The 20,116-nt window shown below is 44.1% G+C and overlaps 2 protein-coding genes across 3 annotated transcripts in view; one reads left to right on the top strand and one right to left on the bottom strand.

Moving 5' to 3' along the window:
• The window catches only part of PHLPP2 (PH domain and leucine rich repeat protein phosphatase 2), a 14,078-nt gene extending 5,529 nt beyond the window's left edge, over nucleotides 1–8,549 (top strand). Inside the window, exons 4-19 of the mRNA XM_077288568.1 lie at nucleotides 1–42; nucleotides 567–692; nucleotides 1,274–1,428; nucleotides 1,536–1,682; nucleotides 1,882–2,112; nucleotides 2,187–2,386; nucleotides 2,475–2,535; nucleotides 2,665–2,760; nucleotides 2,835–2,990; nucleotides 3,131–3,331; nucleotides 3,415–3,577; nucleotides 3,778–3,908; nucleotides 4,378–4,488; nucleotides 4,562–4,756; nucleotides 4,946–5,177; nucleotides 5,271–8,549. The exon at nucleotides 1–42 is cut by the window's left edge and continues 149 nt beyond it. Of these exons, the coding sequence (XP_077144683.1) occupies nucleotides 1–42; nucleotides 567–692; nucleotides 1,274–1,428; nucleotides 1,536–1,682; nucleotides 1,882–2,112; nucleotides 2,187–2,386; nucleotides 2,475–2,535; nucleotides 2,665–2,760; nucleotides 2,835–2,990; nucleotides 3,131–3,331; nucleotides 3,415–3,577; nucleotides 3,778–3,908; nucleotides 4,378–4,488; nucleotides 4,562–4,756; nucleotides 4,946–5,177; nucleotides 5,271–6,368 (3,345 nt within the window). The 3' untranslated portion in view covers nucleotides 6,369–8,549. The remainder of the gene's footprint in view (nucleotides 43–566; nucleotides 693–1,273; nucleotides 1,429–1,535; nucleotides 1,683–1,881; nucleotides 2,113–2,186; nucleotides 2,387–2,474; nucleotides 2,536–2,664; nucleotides 2,761–2,834; nucleotides 2,991–3,130; nucleotides 3,332–3,414; nucleotides 3,578–3,777; nucleotides 3,909–4,377; nucleotides 4,489–4,561; nucleotides 4,757–4,945; nucleotides 5,178–5,270) is intronic.
• The window catches only part of MARVELD3 (MARVEL domain containing 3), a 23,953-nt gene continuing 12,311 nt past the window's right edge, over nucleotides 8,475–20,116 (bottom strand). Inside the window, exons 3-4 of one of the 2 annotated variants that reach the window (XM_077288572.1) lie at nucleotides 16,595–16,704; nucleotides 8,475–10,322 (exon numbers count right to left, since the gene is read on the bottom strand). In XM_077288572.1, coding sequence (XP_077144687.1) covers nucleotides 9,751–10,322; nucleotides 16,595–16,704 — 682 coding nt within the window. In that variant the 3' untranslated portion in view covers nucleotides 8,475–9,750. Of the gene's footprint in view, nucleotides 10,323–12,144; nucleotides 13,046–16,594; nucleotides 16,705–20,116 lie in introns of those variants that run through there. The other variant, XM_077288571.1, reaches the window with a different exon arrangement.

Consider the following 20,116-nt stretch of genomic DNA (forward strand, 5'->3'; position numbering starts at 1 on the left):
CAGACGGGAAAGATGCACATTCTGCCCCTCGTGGGTGGCAAGGTGAGACGCCCGGGCCATCGTGGCCACCATAGTGCTGTTATTTCTGAGCTTATGACATTTTATTGTGCTTTCACCTCTGCACACAGCCATGTGGGAGCCGTAAACCAGGGATTAAGGCTCACACGGTCTGCTGGGTTTTACCTTTATCCTGAATGCCAGGTTGGCACCTTTATTTTACCAGCGGCTGTTAAGGGTTTTATGGATGACGTCCTCCTGTCTGTCCTCTATATGATGTTCTGTGCTGTGCAAAGCAAATTCCTAATGTCAGTGGTGATGGGAGGTAGTCATTATATTACAAAAAGAAAATTCCTTCTCTCTCCAAAGAATGAGGCTGCACCTCCCTCTGCTTCTAGCACAGCAGAAGTCCCAGCATCTCCTGCACTAAAGAAGCCGCAACAGTGGAGTTACAGCTCCAGGGGAGGGGAAGGTGCCATCCTGACACAGACCTTCTAGTCTTCCCCAAGTGACTGGTCCTCTGGACATATCAGTTCTCTAACATTATCATTTTTTCCCTTCATCTTTAGATAGAGGAGGTTAAGCGGAGGCCGCACTGCCTGGCCTTCTGTTCTGCTGAGGCACAAGCACCTACCTACCATGTCAGCTTTGATTCTGCTGCAGAATATCAGCGGTGGCTCCGCCAGGCAACAAAGGTGAGCGGTTACACTAGTGACTGCACTGCTCCTGGGCTACATCCAGTATTATACTCCAGAGCTGCACTTACTATTCTACTGATGCAGTCACTGTGTACATACATTACATTACTGATCCTGAGTTACATCCTGTATTATACCCCAGAGCTGCACTCACTATTCTGCTGGTGCAGTCACTGTGTACATACATTACATTACTGATCCTGAGTTACCTCCTGTATTATACTCCAGAGCTGCACTCGCTATTCTGCTGGTGCAGTCACTGTGTACATACATTATATTACTGATCCTGAGTTACATCCCGTATTATACTCCAGAGCTGCACTCATTTTTCTGCATAAGTATTCAAAATAAGTAATCTATGTACATTGACTTCACCAGCAGAATGGTGAGTGCAGCTCTAGGGTATAATACAGGATGTAACTCTGGATCAGTAATGTATGTACACAGTGACTGCACCAGCAGAATAGTGAGTGCTGGTCTGGTAAGTAGCAGCACAGAGGACATGGTAGTACCCTTGGGTGCACATAGGTCAGCTTAGGATCCCATGTTCTTTATTTCTACCTTACTGTTATGTGTAGGTCGTCTCTCAGAGACTGAGCACTGTCGATCTCTCTTGTCAAAGCCTGGAGGAGATTCCTGAGCACCTGTTCTACTGTCAGGACATCACTAACCTGAATCTCCGCCACAACTTCCTGCAGCTGCACAGCGCGGCTGGAGTGACCAGTCTTTGCAGGTCGGTCCAGGTCTCCTTATAAGAGGAAACTGCAGGAGTGGCCGAGTTATGGAGATGATGATTTCACCTTTTACATGTGTTTTTTTTTGTTTGTTTTTTTCTTCAAGGTTTTCACAGCTGAAAGTTCTGAACCTGTCGCAAAACAGGCTGGGAGACTTCCCCGTCCAGTTATGTGAGATCCCAACTCTCTCGGAGCTGAACCTGTCGTGTAATGGGCTGACTCACTTGCCACCCCAAATTGGACAGATGCTCAGGTCAGTTCTGGACAAGTGCTGCCATCGTAGACCGCTATGGCACATTGTGATTGTCAGAGGGTCTCATTCCGAAGACATGAGGTCTCTTCAGCTGCAGTTGGCTGTGGGGAAACACTCCGGAGCCGCAGCCCTTATCTGGCTGTCAGGCACAGCCATTGACCGTGCAGTTACCCCGTGTGCTTTCCCTCTTTCTTTGCAGCTTGCAGACACTAAACCTTGATGGAAACGGGCTGACATCATTACCGGAGGAGCTCGGCCGCCTGCAGCAGCTCTCCAGCCTGGGCCTCTCCTTCAATGATCTGAGCAGTATACCCCCCGTGTTTGAGAAGCTCTGCTCAGTGGACAGATTGTGCATGGCCGGAAACCGCGTGGAGACATTAAGTTTGCAGACGTTAAGCAGCATGGCGCACGTGAAGTCCTTAGACTTGAGGTAAGCTTCTGGAGCGGTGGGATGCAGTTGGTAATCTGCATCATAAACTAAAAATCCGTCGTCCTCCTCTGTAGGATGAATCATCTCACACAAGTCATCGGCACCTTGGAAGGAATAGACCACGTTGCTCAGTTTGATGTCCGGGATAACCTGCTGACATCCCTGGACCTCCGCTGCTTGGGGAACCTGGAGCAATTGCACTGCGAGCGCAACCAGCTGAAGGAGCTGGCACTCTGCGGGTTTTCCTTGAGGGCAATTTACGCCACTTCAAACCGTACGTTGCTAATGCAGCGCTCGGCGCTCCTGTGCATGCCGTATTCCGTCAGTCTTACATTTTCCTTTTTTTTTTTTTTTTTTTCTAGGGCTGACGTCGGTGAATGTCTACCTGGCTCCTTCCCAGTTGGTCTCTTTAGACTTCTCTAGGTAAGAGCGGGGGGCATTCTGGCTCCTACATGGGCACTGCTCACTGTTGGCACCATGGGAGACATTAGTCATTAACTCCATGCTCCAAAAACGTGACTAGTTTCTACGTACAATCTGCTTATTTTTAAGGAACTGCTTAACATCCGTGCCAGATTGGGTTTGTGAAGCCAAGAAATTGGAAGCTCTCGATATCAGCTGGAACCTAGTGGCAGAGCTGCCATTGAGGTATATGGGGGGAAATGGATCCTAGAGCAAATTACGATGGAGCTTCGCTTACTAAATACGTGTTTTCCCTACAGGGTAATGGGGTCTCCCAATCTAAGGAAGCTGCTCCTCGGACATAATCAGCTGAAGAACCTGCCGTGCCCTGCTGACTGCTTCCCGCTGGAAAGTCTGGATGTCCAGCACAATTTACTGAGACACCTTCCTGACTTCCTCTTCGCTGTAGCTGTAAAGTGAGTGGCCGCACAGTTTTGAAAACCCCTTTTTAGTTTTTTTTTTTTTTTTAATTGATGGTCTATCAATATTAGATCAGTGGTGCCGATTTTGGAAGAGACCGGACATGGTTTTTCTAACCATTCATGTTTTGTTTTAGTCTCAGGTTTCTTAACGCATCTGCAAATGCTCTGGAGTCCCTGCCGTCCATGTGTAGCGGAGAGGAGACCGGGACGAGGCTGCAGGTCCTCTACTTAACCAACAACCTGCTGACTGATCAGTACGTCCCCTTCTTGACCATACACGTGAACCTCAGGATCCTGCACATGGCATATAACCAGCTGGAAACGTTCCCAGCCAGGTGAGTGCCGGAGACACGGGTGTTTTATGGCCGCCATATACTAGGAAATTCATCCTTTAACAGCCTGGACTTTTGTCTTGCAGCAAATTGAACAAACTGGAGAATTTGGAGGAGCTGAACCTAAGTGGAAACCGGCTGAAGTCCATCCCCAGCACCGTGTCCAACCTCAAGCATCTGCACACCCTCATCGCTCACTCCAACTGCATTAGCGTGTTCCCTGAGATTTTCCATCTGCCGCATATCCAGGTCTCGCCCCCATCTGTATCCTACACAATCAGACCTTCCTGACTCTCCGCTTCTAGCTCTGACCCCCTATTATCTCTCCTCTTCCCCCCTCTCTTACCCCTGCAGGCTGTGCTGCAGCTGTAGACTTGTGTACATGGTGTCATCTCATTGTCACTGACTCGGCCTCTGGCATGAGATGTTGCTGCTCTTTGTTCCTGCAGCTGGTTGACTTGAGCTGTAACAGTCTGATGGAAATCCCGGCGCCCGATACCCTGCCACCCGCGCTGCAAGAGCTGGACCTGAAAGGGAACGGCGACCTGGTGCTGGATCATCAGCTCCACGACATCTTCAGGTATTGTACAAGTCTCCCCTTCTTCACCATTGTCCTGCACGACACCCCATATTGAATTATGGATATGAAAGCCCCCCAAAAAGTCAAGGTTCCTGGTGGAGGGAATAATTTGCTGGGAGTCTGATCACTGGAACCCTCAGCAATCTGGAGAACGGGGCTCTGGAACCATGAAAATATGGCTTTGCAGTCCCGTCCTCAGTCGAGCGGAGATGCACATGCTCCATTCATGGTCTTTAGAGAGGCCGAGCGTGCACGCCTGCGCTCCATTCAGGATGGGGCCGCAAGGCGACATTCTCTGGGATCCACATTCCAACCTTGGCATTGCTATGGTTCCCAGTGGTCGGACTCCTAGAATTCAGCAAGTTATCCCTTATCCCTCTTGTAGGAGAGAACTTTTGAGTTTTTTGGGAAGTGTATGCAAAAATGTGAAAGCAGTTTGTTAACCGGTTCTTCTCACATCTTCCTATAGTCACATCCCAATCTTGAAAATCGACAACAAGCCTCTGCCTAATGCCGAGATGTCGGTCACATCCATGCCCTGGAATCACGGGCTTGCGGAGATGTCTGGGCAGAGGAACAAGTGAGTATTGTTCTCTGCCATGTTCGGGGTCACTGCCCGCACAGCCGCAGTAACGTTGGCGTCTCTCTCTCAGGCTCTGTGTCTCGTCATTGGCTGTTAGCGATTTTGCGGAGGGGGTGGAGGCCCTGTATGGTATGTTTGATGGAGACAGAAACGAGGAGGTGCCACGTCTATTGCAGTGCACCATGGGAGACGTGCTTCTGGAAGAAGTGCAGCAATCAAACTGCGATCGGACATTCATGTGCCACACGTTCCTGGTGTCCCACAGGTCTGTGCCTTCTGAATCATCACATTAGTATTCCTTCTTTTTGTCCTTCATGCTTTACACTTCCTTTTGGCATAAATAGATGGGATAAAGTAAGAGATCCATATGGTATAGATAAAAATATACATAGATATGGGATAGATCTAGAGAAGACCCTCTGATGACCTCGCTTCCCTTTTCTTCTCCCCTTAGGAAGTTGGGGACTGCAGGTCAGAAACTCGGCTCTTCCGCCCTTTTGTGTTACATCGGACACACTGCACCCGAGCACAGTAACAACTTCTCTCTGACTGTGGCCAATGTGGGCACGTGCCAGGCCGTGCTGTGCCGGAATGGGCAGCCACTGGTTTTATCTCGAATGTTCAGCATAGAGCACTGCCGTGAAGATCTTCTGAGAATTAAGGAGCAGAAGGCGATTATCACAGAAGTAGGTCCCCATCCATTTCCCTTCTTTGCACAGTCCACAGTGGGGTCTGCAATGATATTTTACCATTATTTTGTTGTTGTTTTTCTCTTGCAGGACAATAAAGTGAACGGCGTAACCTGCTGCACACGAATGCTTGGCTGCACGTATCTTCACCCATGGGTGCTTCCAGAACCTCACATCACCAAGTTACCCCTTACGGTGCAGGATGAGCTTCTGATTCTAGGAAATAAAGCATTGTGGGAGCACGTGCCGGTCGCAGAAGCTGTACAAACCATTCGGCATTTGCCAGATCCCCTTTCAGCTGCCAAGAGGCTGTGCACTTCAGCACAAAGCTATGGGTGCCCAGATAATGTTGTCGCCCTGGTTGTCGGTCTTAAAATCGGAGAGGATACCTGTACTTGTGAAATGCACACTCTGTCTTTACCCAGTCCGTCGGGCTTGGCCTCCGGAGGGGCCCCAAAGGAATCTCCAGACTCGGTGACTCCATCTTCGAGTAGCGGCATTGCCTCGGAGTTCAGCAGCGAAATGTCTGTATCGGAGGTAAGCAGCGAGGTTGGTTCCACGGCCTCGGATGAACACGCTGTGGCCGGAATGGATGGAGGTGTCATCCTCAGGCCGGAGCGGCGATGTAGTCTCCATCCGGTTCCCTCGGCCAGCACTTTTCAGCGGCAGCCATCATGTGCCACTTTCTCCAGCAACCAGTCGGAGAACGGTCTGGACAGTGATGAAGATCTACAGGCTGAGGGGCTTCATACTGGCAGCCGGGTAGAGGTAGAGGTGGATATTCACTGCAGCAGGCAGCATTCCCCAGAACCTTCTGCGTTTCAGGAATCGGACGAGGATTGCGGTGGAATTTACATCCTACATCAGGATGCCATCAATCACAACCAGACATCTGGCCACAACAGGGACGATCTTCCTTCTGCCTCCTCCGCGTCTTGCCTCTATCGGAAGAAACACTCCAACGGCTCCGTCGTGCCCCTGGAAGAAATCCTTAACCTCATTGAGGTGGCCTCTGAGGCTCCTAAGAAAAAAACGGGCTACTTCTCCGCACCTTCACAGCTGGAACCAGAGGATCACTTTGTCGTTCCTCCACACCTGGAAAACGAGGTTCGCCAGCAATTAAATGACTTAGAATCCGGAGTTGAGGATGGAGCCAATGGTCTGGAAGAGTTTGACACCGCTTTGTGACCGAGAACTAAGGATCGATCGCATCAGTGACTCCCCTGGTCCAAAAATTGCACATTTTTACACTTGTCACTCCTAATATCCCATAATGTGCGGCACATGTATTTGCCAATCGCAGCATACCCATTCAAAGCCAAATGTTTAATTTTTTTTTTTATTATTTATTAATTATTTTTTAATTCCAGATTCTTGAGCCAATGAACAAATGTGAATTTTTTCCAAATAATCTATATTTTTTAACCACTTGGTCCTATAGGTACTCGGACTTGACCGATTCACCTCCCTGGAAAGGAGTGGACGGACTTCTACGATAAAGGGGTGCTGCCACTTAACCCTTGTCCTCTACTAAGTTTTCTGGATTTGATAAAGGGTAATTTTCTCTATACCTCTAAGTCTGCTGAGCCGAAAACCCAAACTGACGAGCCGTGCTGTGGACAAATCTGTCCTGTCGGAGCATTGTCCAACCGATATCATTATCTCGAGACCCCATGGCATAACCAGACGCCTGTGCCCCCAGGTATCGAGTAGCTTATTTTGCATATTTACTGACTTTTTTGCAGCGACTGATGCACTTTGCAGTCACTAATAAGCTAAGAATGAAGGACATTTTTTTGGGGAATGTTTCCATTGGGATCGCTTTTCCTGAGCCATTCTCGATCAGCACTTTTTTTTTTTTTTTTATTATGGATTCTTTTTCTTGGGAGTTTTTGCATCTGAGTCAGCACTACCAACCATAAGGAGATCGGTCCTATAGGCCAAGGATTCGTACATTCCCGTTGGATTATCTGAGACGTCCGTTAAACATGCAATTTTATTTATTTTTTTTTTAACGATCAAATATTCGTGCCGATCGTCTTGCCTAGATTTATGACCAGTGGACATGAGCCAATGGTGATTTATTTTATATATGCACTTTGAACTCGGGTTATGGAAGGAGCAAAGACTGCGCCTAATGCAACAAGAGAAACTTTCGAGACATCCCGTGGCCCGGACCACGTCCGATATTGCTAGAAACTTGTCCGATTTGCACTAAATGCTTTATAAATCTTGCTGTTTGCATTGCTGTCCTCCTGGTGACTTATTACCCAGCTTTGGTTGTGAATGATCCAGATCTCGGCCCGGACTAAAGCTCCTTTTCCACGATGCGTTGCGAGCTTCCGTGCCGTCCCTGATGTGAGTGGAGTTGTCATTGTTCCTACTGTCATTGCTTGGTTTAATATCAATGCCTTGTTGCCACAAGAAAATGTAGAAGAAAAGGCACATACTGAGCATTTTTTTTTTAAAATGCCCCGGGGGCTACTATGAAATTTCAGTTTGGCTTAGTCTGGTATTGTGGCTGTAGACGCCATGAAGTCTGTCTGCACCTACGATGTCATTGATGGTGAAGTTAAATTATGGGAAATTAAATACTGACTGCAGTAATTAAATCACTCCCCCTGCAGCCCAATAACAAGGATCCAATGGCAAGGGCCCACCCCCTTGACTGCCATCTTTGTCCTCCCATCAGTATGTCTTTAGAGTGTGGAAGGAAACCCACACAAACCCGGTGAGATTCCCCCAGTCACAGTTTCCCTTTCCACCATTTAACATGAGTACCTAAGTGGGAGGTAAATTAACTCCGCCCCTGCAGTTTCTCTCCGCCCACGTGGAGCGCTTTAAGCAAACTGTACTTAAAATAAGCTTTGGTCATGTGGAATAGATTGTCAAGATAGTCAGCGGATTGAGAATACCTCATCCACATGTCAGAAGATGGTGAGGAGACGTGAAGGACATATGATATCATGGGATAGGCCTTACCTGCTGCACCAAACGTGACCGAAGCAATGGACTACAATCCAGCTTTAAACGCATCTCGATCCCTGCTTGAATATGTTGATCTGGAACTGAAAATGGATTGCGAAACGTGTCTGGTCTTGCACTGGTGGGGGGGGGGGTTATTTTATGGACACAGCCCGCACCCCCTCGGGGGAGGGAAGCCAAAGAAATGACAGCCTCTGAAGCCATTATTTGTACATTTTTATTTTAGCAAAAGCAATAATGTGTGTATATATGTACAAGTTTTCATTTTAACATTTCTTGATTTTAGGCTTTGCTGGTGTAGAAAATAATAATAAAAAATGTCAAATATATGATCTGTCCCCGATTATTAACTGCTGTTAATTTAATTCTTAAAAAAAAAATAAACTCTAAAAAAAACCTCTATCCTAGTTAAAAATGAAATGTTACCTGCGTTCATGTCACTAATTTAGGAAATGACCAGAAAATAGCCCTCGGGAACAGCAAAAGATGCTGTGGGGGTTGGAGTTGATTATGGGAAGGGGCTCCATAGACCTGCTTCTTTTCTGTGGTACTGTTGGGATCCCATTACATTTTTTTTTTAATCAACCTTTAAACAGCCCTTTAAGGCAATATTCCCATTGTAAAAAGTAATGCTAGAACTAGTCATCCCTTTATTATGGGTGGGGGGTCCCATTGAGAATAAAAGGGGAGGCAACAGCATTGATGTAAATGTTGCATCCTCCTTTTTAGAATTTTTTTTTTTTTTTTTTTTTTTTTTTTTACATCTCGGGCTTTTTTTTTTCTTTAAATGCATGTATTTTAGGCTAAAAATAATTCTTGCAATTGGTGTTAGCGAAAAATTTTGCACCGTTTTGCTGCAGAATAAGTTAAGTGAGAACAGTCATGTGCCTTTTTCTGAGCTCCTTGCCCCTGCTTTATCAGCTCAGCTTTAATGTGGTCATAAAAAAGCAGGGAAACAAACAAAAACGGTACAAACTCCCCATCAGAATGAGCTCTCTGACAGATCTTAGTTAACTCATTCTACAGCCAGCGATACACACTGCAGCACAGAGGATACAGAAGTTAAAAGGTGCCAAATTTAAATAAAACCTGATTGCAATATTTATTTTTCCCCAAGAAGATGTGCTTATCTACAGTTTTACCTGCACAGGGCCTGGCCAGACCCACATACTTTACAGTGAGTGGCATGAGGCACTAAATTAGGGCATGTAAGAAGTAAGTGCTGGTTTAATAAAACATACTCAAGTTGTCAAAAAATATATATATATTTTGCTGGAGTGACCGAGGCTTCAGATCTACCGTAGCTCTTCGGCCTCATTTGCATATTCACTTAAACTGTGATTTCTCAGTAAAGGAGAAACGGACCTGCCATGTAAAGGTATTTCTGGACTTGTCTTTCAATGAGCTACAGGCGGATATAAAATTTTGGGGGTATTCCCTTTGTTACTAGAATTGCCCTTTAAGCAGCTGATAAGATATTGCATGTAGTTTTTATAGCAGGAGTGTCGAGCTGCACTTTCTTAAAATATAGATGATGTACAATTCAGCTACTTCTGGCGATATGGAGGTTATGATCTATCAGAGATCACTGCTGCAGAGCCTTCTTCTCCTGGTATGCCCGGGCAGCGAGCACAACGCTGGCGACGTATAATAGAAGCAATATGATGGCAAAGGTTGCGGCTCCTCCGTCCGTCCCGGCCAGATTGCAGTTCATCCACGTGAGTCCGTTTCTGGCGTACAACCTCTCTCTCTTCTTGCACACGTCGGTGGAATTTATTTGGAGAGCAAAATGTAGAAAGACCCCCACCGCAGCTCCGTAACCCAGCGACGCCACCGTGCTGAAAACGGCCTCAATCAGGAGCCATTTCTGAGATAGCCCGAGAAGATGCCTGGATCCATGAGCCAAGATGGCAAGTGTCAAGGTCCCTGTCAGCAAACATACTGTCAGGCCTCCGTATATCAATGGGGCCCGCAATAGCGTGAATTCCTGGTCCAACTGACGCACCTCCTGCAGCTCCTGACCCTCGAAGGGGTAATAACCACCTCCAAAGCCGCCACTTGCCATTCCGGCACTGAACCCAGAGAGGGAGAAATGGGAGGCGACTATACAAATCAGAACCAGAGCATTGAGGATCACCTCCAACATCTGCAGAATACCTAGGTAAGAAAGAGAAGAGGCTGAGAACCCGCTTTCCACGTCTTACACCAAGAAACACCATGTTCAGTTAAAAGACCAAGAGCTTGGAAGGTGAAGGACTGTGATTGGTAGATGTCAGTAAGGTTCCATGCAATAATCATCACTGATTGTAGATGTTAGTACAGTTCTGTGCAATAATCATCACTATGATTGATAGACGTCAGTACTGTTCTGAGCTATAACCATTCACTATGATTGGTAGACCAATATGGTTCTGTGCAATAATCATCAGTATGATTGATAGATGTCAGTACGGTTCTGTGCAATAATCATAGCTATGATTGACAGACGTTGGTACGCTTCTGCGCTATAATAATCACTGATTGTAGACGTCGGTATGCTGCTGTGCTATAAAAATCACTATGAGTGATAGACGTCAGTACGGTTCTGGTTCTATCCAATTATCATCACTATGATTGGTAGACTTCAATATGGTTCTGTGCTATAATCATCCCTATGATTGATAGAAGTCAGTACGGTTCTGTGCAATAATCATCACTTTATACACATGAACTAATCTCTGCAACTCCTGAGGTTCCTTCCAAGACAAACTCAGTAATACAAACCCTCATTCATAAGATTCATCTTTGCAAACTTTTTTTATTATTATTTTTGCCTTCAATGCATCCAAAGTAAAGCAAAAAAATAAAATTTTGTAGCTACAGCTCTTATGGTGATCAAAGTTTCCTAATTTTTAAGAATGTACATTTGGTAGGTTATCAAACAGAGATGGCTCAAATTACACAGGGTTTAAGTGTAGTCTGTTGCCACAGAAACACATATGTCCGCATAGGAGCTGCTGTCACAAATCGGTAGTTTTAGCAAAGACTATGAGCAACGTTGCTTCAATTTTTAATTTTTTTTTAAATTCACTTAAACAATAAAGGAGAACATTTTCTGTAAAAAAAAAAAAAAACTATGATAAATGTATTAAATTCCTACAGTCATCAGCTCAGAGAAAATATGGGGACCCTTGCAATTAACCAATAGAACAAAGTAAAAACTCAATAAAATGTTTATAACGAGAATTAGCCACATTCTGCAGTCTCAAAAATATACAACCCCTTGCATAGAGACCCAAGTAAGACAAGACAACTGCAAACCAGGTATTGTCTCAACCACCAGCCATAAATGTAATTAGTAGCTTTTAATAAAGCACATCAAATACCTGGACTGGCTGGGTATATTTTTTATTTAAACATTTTATTTATTAAATTATAAAGGTTTAAAAAAAAAAAAAAAAATAGTGACTGTTCCTAGAGATACAGCTGGAGGCAGAGCTCACGCAGGAATACTGCCTTCACTCTCTGGATGTGGCAGAAATAGGAAGCTGTCACCGACTGCCACCTGATCCCAAGGAGGCAGGCTGTCAAAATCCTTTGAGTGACTGCAGAAGACGTGAAGCAAGATTAGGTGTCAGCAGGCACTGAGATTTTAGTTTGCACAGTAAGGCGCATGCTAAACGCTGAAGGTCTCCATGCCCAAATTCCTAGATGTAATCTATTGCCCCAAAAGCACAAGAAAAGTCACCTCCAATATGCTGGAAACCATATAAATAAGCCACAGATGTTTGGGGATTCTGTTTGCTTCACATTTGCATCAGGTCACAGCAGCCAGACGAGCTCTACTAAGTCCTAAAGAAGTTTGTTATGAAGGGGTGAATAATCCTGAGACTGCAGTAGTCGGTAAATTTTGCAGTTTTTGTTCTGACTTTGGAGAAACCACTTGTTATATTAGTTGTGTTGAGATATTAACATTGTTCCTGTTTTTATTTTTTTTTTTGCAATAAATCAAAGTAAAGTTTGCAAATTTTGCTAATAAACCGAATTTGCAATAGAGTTAAGTAGGTGGAATTACAATTAATGGAAACCCTACAATCGCTGTGAAGGACCTGAGCTAAATAACGACAACTCCTTTTAAATCATCATTTTCACACTTCTGATTAAAAATCATTGTAATGTTTTGATAAGTTTTTTATTTTATACAAATATTAAAAAAAACAAAGCTCTACAATGGAGAGTATAAAGCATGTTGCATGTATGTACAAGATGGGTAGGGAGGGGTATAAGGGACTAGAATTCAGTGGTGTTAACTGGCTTCTTTTTCTGGAGACGAACCGCTCGGAAACCCTTAACGGCGAGAACGGCGCTCATAAAGAAGGCAATGATGGCCATGCAAGCAAAGAGGGCGGCAGCGATGTCAGCCCCATGTAAGGCGCAGGTGAAGCCCTGGTAGCCTTTGCTGCTGTACAGCGCCTCCCGGTCTTTGCACACCTGAGTATCGTAAGCGTCCTGCAGGCGCTTGAAGTAGAAATAAAGAGCGGGCATGTAGCCCACGGCTATGGCGATGTCTAGGCCGCACTCCACCAACAGGCACACAGGCCAGCGCCATGGGACCCGCAGCACACCAAGGAGGACCATAAGGCAACTGAAAGCCATAAGAGCGCCCCCAAAGGCCATGGAAGCGGTGACAGTGGGAAGCTTCAGATTGTAAAACTGGACATCTAGCTCTTGAGCCTTCTCTCCATCTGCACCGCTAAAGCCGCTGTAGGCCCCCCCAAACTGGTAATAATAAATTCCTCCCAGGTTAGTGATGCCAGTGAAGCCCCCTGTGGAGTTGTAGGACACGGAGCAGCATATCAGGATCAGCATGTTCAGCAGAACTTCCACAAGCTGACAGCAAGCTGAAAAGATGGAGATGTTAGAGGGTTAACACGGATCAGAAGACAACAGGTGACAGAGCTGCATAAAAACCTGATCAATACTGCAGAGCGAGAAAGGGAATGGCATGGTGGTCCAGAAACGTCCCTACAAACCAGTCTGTTAATGCCGGTCCTAAACTTCCAAAATAACGGACACTTAGCAAGACGTAAACCATCTTCGCCACCAACCCTTTCTGCAACATTTACCAGATTTTTTTGTACATGGTGGAGAATCTCTTTAAATACTTTTACACTTATCGGGTTTTTTCCAGCCCGTTATTGCGGGTCTTTTTGTGGGCCGTATTGCTGCAATTTTCATGGACTGCCGCAATAACGGACCTCAAAAAACTTGCAGAACGCCGTTTTTCGGGTTCCCAATACTATAGCAATATACCACTATATTTGGTTAAAAAAATGGCGGCCCGCAAAACCGGAAGTCACGCTGCACTGCAAAAACAACCTTCCGTTGTTTTTGCGGCCCCATTGATTTACAATGGGGGCCGTGTCCATAAGCCGTGAAAAAGAGAGCAGGCTCGATCTTTTTTCACGGTCGTAAATACGGCCCTCACAGCCATACGGCGCGCCGTGGGATTATTGCGGCCCATTTTTGCAGCCCCATAGAAATCAATTGGGGCCGCAAAAACGGGCAGCAAAATCCCGGCAAGTGTAAAAGAAGCCTTAGGCAACTTTAGAAAACATCCATTGTATAAAGGAGTAAAAAAGTAAAATAACAACCTGAGCTTCCCTCACAGGTCCCACTCTTAGTCTCTGTTGCTCGCGGTTTTGGATATCGTCTGCAGTGCTGATTGGCTGCAGTGCTGTTGACATCACATCTGTGAACGGCTCATGCTAGTTATTTGGGTAGATCAGCTGAGCTCAGTGATTGGCTGCAGAGCTGTTGATGTAATGTCACTACTGCAGACAATATCAGACACCCAAACTCAGGGAGAGTGATTAAGGAAAAATGCAGTCATGGAAGAAGTGTTTCTTGGTGGATCCCCTTTAGATTGTCCGCTCCACTGCCGGGTGGCGGACGTGCAATTTGTCACCTATAGACTAAGGTAGCATTCATTCTACTGGATACCAGTTTTCTATTCACCAGCGACTAATTCATGAGGACCTACACTGATCAGCGGTTGTCCTCATTTTATTCCCGTTGCTACCCTGAATATTTTGCTTTTTTTTTTTTTTTTTTTTTTTTTTAAATCTAGCACACTGATCCAGAGATTAGGGTCTTTTTATTCAGTGCTAATGTTTAGGTTCTTTAACAAGGGGGCTGTGCTCATAGGGTAGCAATGCAGAGAGACACGCCCCTGAAGATCCTGTGAACCACAATCTAAATAAAAATTGCCTGTCTCTCTGGACCCTTAAGGTGGATTTTTAAAAAAAAACCTGAAATGGATTACTCAAGGCAGAAGAAGGAAGAAAATAAGAGAAAAAAATGGACACTTCACAAGTTTATGGTTAAGGGCTGTTACAAAAATTACAACTTAAAACCTACCTATAAGATAGGAAATAAGTGTCTGATTGCTGCAGACCCCACCACTGAGACCATCTTCTTCAGTCTCATTGCACATGTGTAAAACGATTCAAGCCGAGAGTATTTAAATCTATTTTTTTAATCATGAAATGACAAGTCTCTTTTAAGTCATATTGCACGTCCTGCGGTTCATGTGTTCAGATTTTTACTTTGCCACCATAGGAAAGCAGGGCGACAACCATTGTGGAAGCTGTGATTGCTGCCAAATTGTTGGCAATCTTTACCTAGGCGGCACACCTTGAAGACATATGTAATTTTTTTTTTCTTAAGAAATGTGCCATGTTTTTTAAAATCTCGTACATTCTGTTGAGCCAAGATTCGATTTCTCACATACACACAGAATAGTCGTTAAGCTGCTAATTGTGGGGGGGGTCCCCAAGCACTGGCGATGACAGGAACAAGGAGGCAATATGTACGCTGCCATCCTGTCTACAGGCCTTCTGAAGGTAGACTGAGACCCAAGGAGAATAAATGAAAAATTTACATAAGGGACTCGATGACCCCGAATATGGTGAATGTTGGGGGGTCCCAGAGTTCAGATCCCCTACAATCAGAAACTGACCACTATGGGGCTCTTTAGCTGTTGCAGAATTACATTTCCGACCATACCTGGACATGCACGGTGGGAGTTGTAATTCTGCACCTGCAGAGGTTGGAAATCACTGACAAAAGTGCACAAGATCCCAGCTTATCTTGGCTTAGGGCGATATTTGCCTCCTATTACACAATTTACAAGACTCAATTATGAGCGACAACATGCAAATAAAAATACCAGAGGAGACGCAATAAGCCGAGAGTGACTCAAGGTGCAAAGTCCAGGAAATGGTGACAATTGCTGAATTATCAAAAAAGAAAAGTCAGCAGATTCTGAACACAACGAGAAAGGAGAGGAAAGAAACGGAAGACTCAAGAAGACAAGTTACATATATTGGGCCTCATTTATCACAGTCGTCATAGACCATACTGCCCAAGAACGGCGATATCTTCAAACCTATAGGTGTAAGGCGAAGCTCGGCGAATACACGGGGAAATGTCCCCAACAAAGCCATGAAGTATCCCACCAGGACAAAATGTATATATCCGTGTGTGCCACAAAAGTAAGCAAAGATGATTGAAAAGTGTTCAAAAAATTTTATGCCAATTTTTTTTTTTTTTTTTTTACCGCCAGCAGGGTTTTTTATTTTGTGTAGAGCTTTGCAGAGGGATTCATTTTAAATTTATGCAACAAAAATGGTGCAAATTAAGACAGAAATGTAGTCTAGTCCATGCCCAAATTTGGAGGAAAAAAGCGCCCAATTAATTTAGTGGCGCCCGCCTGCTAAAGAGTTTGATGAACCCTGGATCAACAATGGCAGGAAAATGCCGACGTTAATTCCTCCCTTAAGGAATGTGCACACAGCGCTGTTTTTCTTGAAGCGTCTTCTTTATCGTCTTTTTATTTATTTTTTTCTTGGGTGGAATTTGAGCATTATTTGCTGACATTACAGTATTTTCCTCTTTACAGAGATTGGGACATTATAAGAATGGAGCGCCATCTTTGCTCTTGGACATTTCCTCTGATTTCATTAGAACAATGGAGAAGAAAGAGCGGGGCGGATGCCAGGACGACTTTTTTTTTCTTTACTGTGCCCTGCCCTTTTTTCTACAAACTCAAATTGCCAAAAAACATTCATCTCAGCGTGAAGAACAAGAAAAGCCACTTTAGGAGGACAGAGTTCGCTCCTGTGTCTGGAGGGGGTGCAGGAGGGACATGATTTTTGCTTGGTCATGTATATGACATTTGCAGGGCTGCAGCTTTGGATGTGACCGGAGAAGGAGATATAATGCAAGATCAGTATCAGACGTGTCAGGCACTAGTAAAAGTAAAGTAACTACTCGGCCATTTATTACTATTTCACAACACAAAAATACAATCCCAGGAAGAAAAAGGTTTAATTAATTCTATACAGTCCCACCAATACTATATGATGTGACACTAACAGATAACTCACCTCGTCCTGTGCACAGATATTTGCACTTATGACAATCTAGGATGCCACCTTCTCGTTCAGCTTCGTAATATTCCAGGTCGTGCAGTTCGGCACCAGGAGGAGAAAAAGACCTAAGGGGCAAATTGTAATAAGGGTCAGCTATATCAATTCATAAGAAGAAATCACAAAGGTGGAAGAATGAATAAATGTGGGGCACATATAAAAAAGCCAAAAGAAAAATAAAAAAAGAGAGAAGTGCAATAGTAGTTATTATACTGCCCCTATATACAAAAATATAACTACTATAATGCTGCATCTATGTACAAGAATTTAACTACTATAATACTGCCCCATGTAGAATATAACTACTATAATACTGCTATGTACAAGAATATAACTACTATAATACTGCCTCTATGTACAAGAATATAACTATTATTATACTGCCCCTATATACAAGAATATAACTACTATAATACTGCTCCTACGTACAAGAATATAACTACCATAATACTGCTCCTATGTACAAGAATATAACTACTATAATACTGCTCCTATGTACAAGAATATAACTACTATAATACTGCTCCTATGTACAAGAATATAAATACTATAATACTGCTCCTATGTACAGGAATATAACTACTATAATACTGCTCCTATGTACAAGAATATAACTACTATAATACTGCCTACACACACTTCGTTCTCCCGATCTGCAGCGTTTCTCGCAGGCAACTCCGCGGCAAATCCGCAGATCTTTTTTAAGCCTGCAGTTTTGCTGCGGATTTGCCTGACACAATGGAAGTCAATGGGTGCAGAAACGCTGAAGATCCGCAAAAAGAATTGACATGCTGCGGAAAATAACACGCTGCAAATCTGTGCTTTTTTTCCGCAGCATGTGCACACCAATTGTCAATTTCCCATTGACTAACATTGATTGTGCATTACACTGCAGATTTGCAGCAATTAGACGAGTCAAAAAACGTTGCGGATCCGCATCAAAATCTGCAACGTGTACACATAGCTTAATACTGCCCCTATGTACAATAATATAACTACTATAATACCGCTCCTATGTACAAGAATATAACTACTATAATACTGCTTCCATGCACAAGAATATAACTAATATAATAGTGCTCCCATGCACAAGAATATAACTACACTGCTCCAGAACTAAAGAGAACACTAAAATCCCACAACCTAGATATCACTGAATGAAATATTCCAGTTGTAAATCTTTATTCATTACATAGTGGAATGTGTTGAGAACAATAAAACTTAAAAATGATCAACGTAAATAGGTCTGGAGTTGGAATGATGCTCAAAATCAAAGTGGAAAATGAAGTTACAGGCTGATCCAACTTCAGTGGAAATTACTCAAGACAAGGAAATGATGCTCAGTAGTGTGTGTGGCCTCCACGTGCCTGTATGACCTCCCAACAACACCTGGGCATACTCCTGATGAGGCGGCGGATGGTCTCCTGAGGGATCTCCTCCCAGACCTGGACTAAAGCATCTGCCAACTCCTGGACAGTCTGTGGTGCCACGTGACATTGGTGGATGGTGCGAGACATGATGGCCAGATGTGTTCAATCGGATTCAGGTCTGGGGAATGGGCGGGCCAGTCCATAGCTTCAATGCCTTCATCTTGCAGGAACTGCTGACACACTCCAGCCACATGAGATCTGGCATTGTCCTGCATTAGGAGGAACCCAGGGCCAACCACACCAGCATATGGTCTCACAAGGGGTCTGAGGTTCTCATCTCGGTACCTAATGGCAGTCAGGCTACCTCTGGCGAGCACATGGAGGGCTGTGCGGCCCTCCAAAGAAATGCCACCCCACACAATTACTGACCCACTGCCAAACCGGTCATGCTGAATGATGTTGCAGGCAGCAGATCGCTCTCCACGGCATCTCCAGTCTCTGTCACATGTGCTCAGTGTGAACCTGCTTTCATCTGTGAAGAGCACAGGGCGCCAGTGGCGAATTTGCCAATCCTGGTGTTCTGTGGCAAATGGCAAGCGTCCTGCACGGTGTTGGGCTGTGAGCACAACCCCCATCTGTGGACGTCGGGCACTCAGACCATCCCCATGGAGTCAGTTTCTAACCGTTTGTGCAGACATATGCACATTTGTGGCCTGCTGGAGGTCATTTTGCAGGGCTCTGGCAGTGCTCCTCCTGTTCCTTCTTGCACAAAGAGGTAGCGGTCCTTCTGCTGGGTTGTTGCCCTCCTACGGCCCCCTCCACGTCTCCTGGTGTACTGGCCTGTCTCCTGGTAGCGCCTCCAGCCTCTGAACACTACGCTGACAGACACAACAAACTTTCTTACCACAGCTCGAATTGATGTGCCATCCTGGATGACCTGCACTACCTGAGCCACTTGTGTGGGTAGTAGAGTCCGTCTCATTCTACCACGAGTTTGAAAGCACAACCAACATTCAAAAGTGACCAAAACATCAGCCAGAAAGCATTGGTACTGAGATATGGTCTGTGGTCCCCACCTGCAGAAACACTCCTTTAATGAGGGTGTCTTGATAATTGCCAATAATTTCCATCTGTTGTCTATTCCATTTGCACAACAGCATGTGAAATTGATTGTCAGTGTTGCTTCCTAAACGGACAGTTTTATTTCACAGAAGTTTGATTTACTTGGAGTTATATTCTGTTGTTGAAGTGTTCCCTTTATTTTTTTGAGCAGTGTACTGCTCCTATGTACAAGAATATAACTAATATAATACTTCCCCCAATGTACCAGAACTATTATAATACTGCCCCCTATGTACAGGAATATTATTATAATACTGCCCCTATGTACAGGAATACAACTAATATAATACTTCCCCCTATGTACCAGAATATAAACTATAATACTGCTCCTATGTACAAGAATATATATAACTACTATAATACTGCTCCTATGTACAATAATATAACTACTATAATACTGCTCCTATGTACAAGAATATATATAACTACTATAATACTGCCCCATGTACAAGAATATACCTACTATAATACTGCCCCCTATGTACAAGAATATACCTACTATAATACTGCCCCCTATGTACAAGAATATAACTACTATAATACTGCCCCCTATGTACAAGAATATAACTACTATAATACTGCCCCCTATGTACAAGAATATAACTACTATAATACTGCCCCCTATGTACAAGAATATAACTACTATAATACTGCCCCTATGTACAAGAATATAACTACTATAATACTGCTCCTATGTACAACAATATAACTACTATAATACTGCCTCCTATGTATAAGAATATAACTACTATAATACTGCCCCTATGTACAAGAATATAACTACTATAATACTGCTCATATGTACAAGAATATAACTACTATAATACTGCCCCTATGTACAAGAATATAACTACTATAATACTGCCCCTATGTACAAGAATATAACTACTATAATACTGCCCCCTATGTACAAGAATATAACTACTATAATACTGCCCTTATCTATAAGAATATAACTACTATAATACAGCTCTTATGTACAAGAATA

Source organism: Ranitomeya variabilis, chromosome 2 (genome assembly GCF_051348905.1).
Source record: "Ranitomeya variabilis isolate aRanVar5 chromosome 2, aRanVar5.hap1, whole genome shotgun sequence".
In the NCBI taxonomy this organism is placed as follows: domain Eukaryota; kingdom Metazoa; phylum Chordata; class Amphibia; order Anura; family Dendrobatidae; genus Ranitomeya; species Ranitomeya variabilis.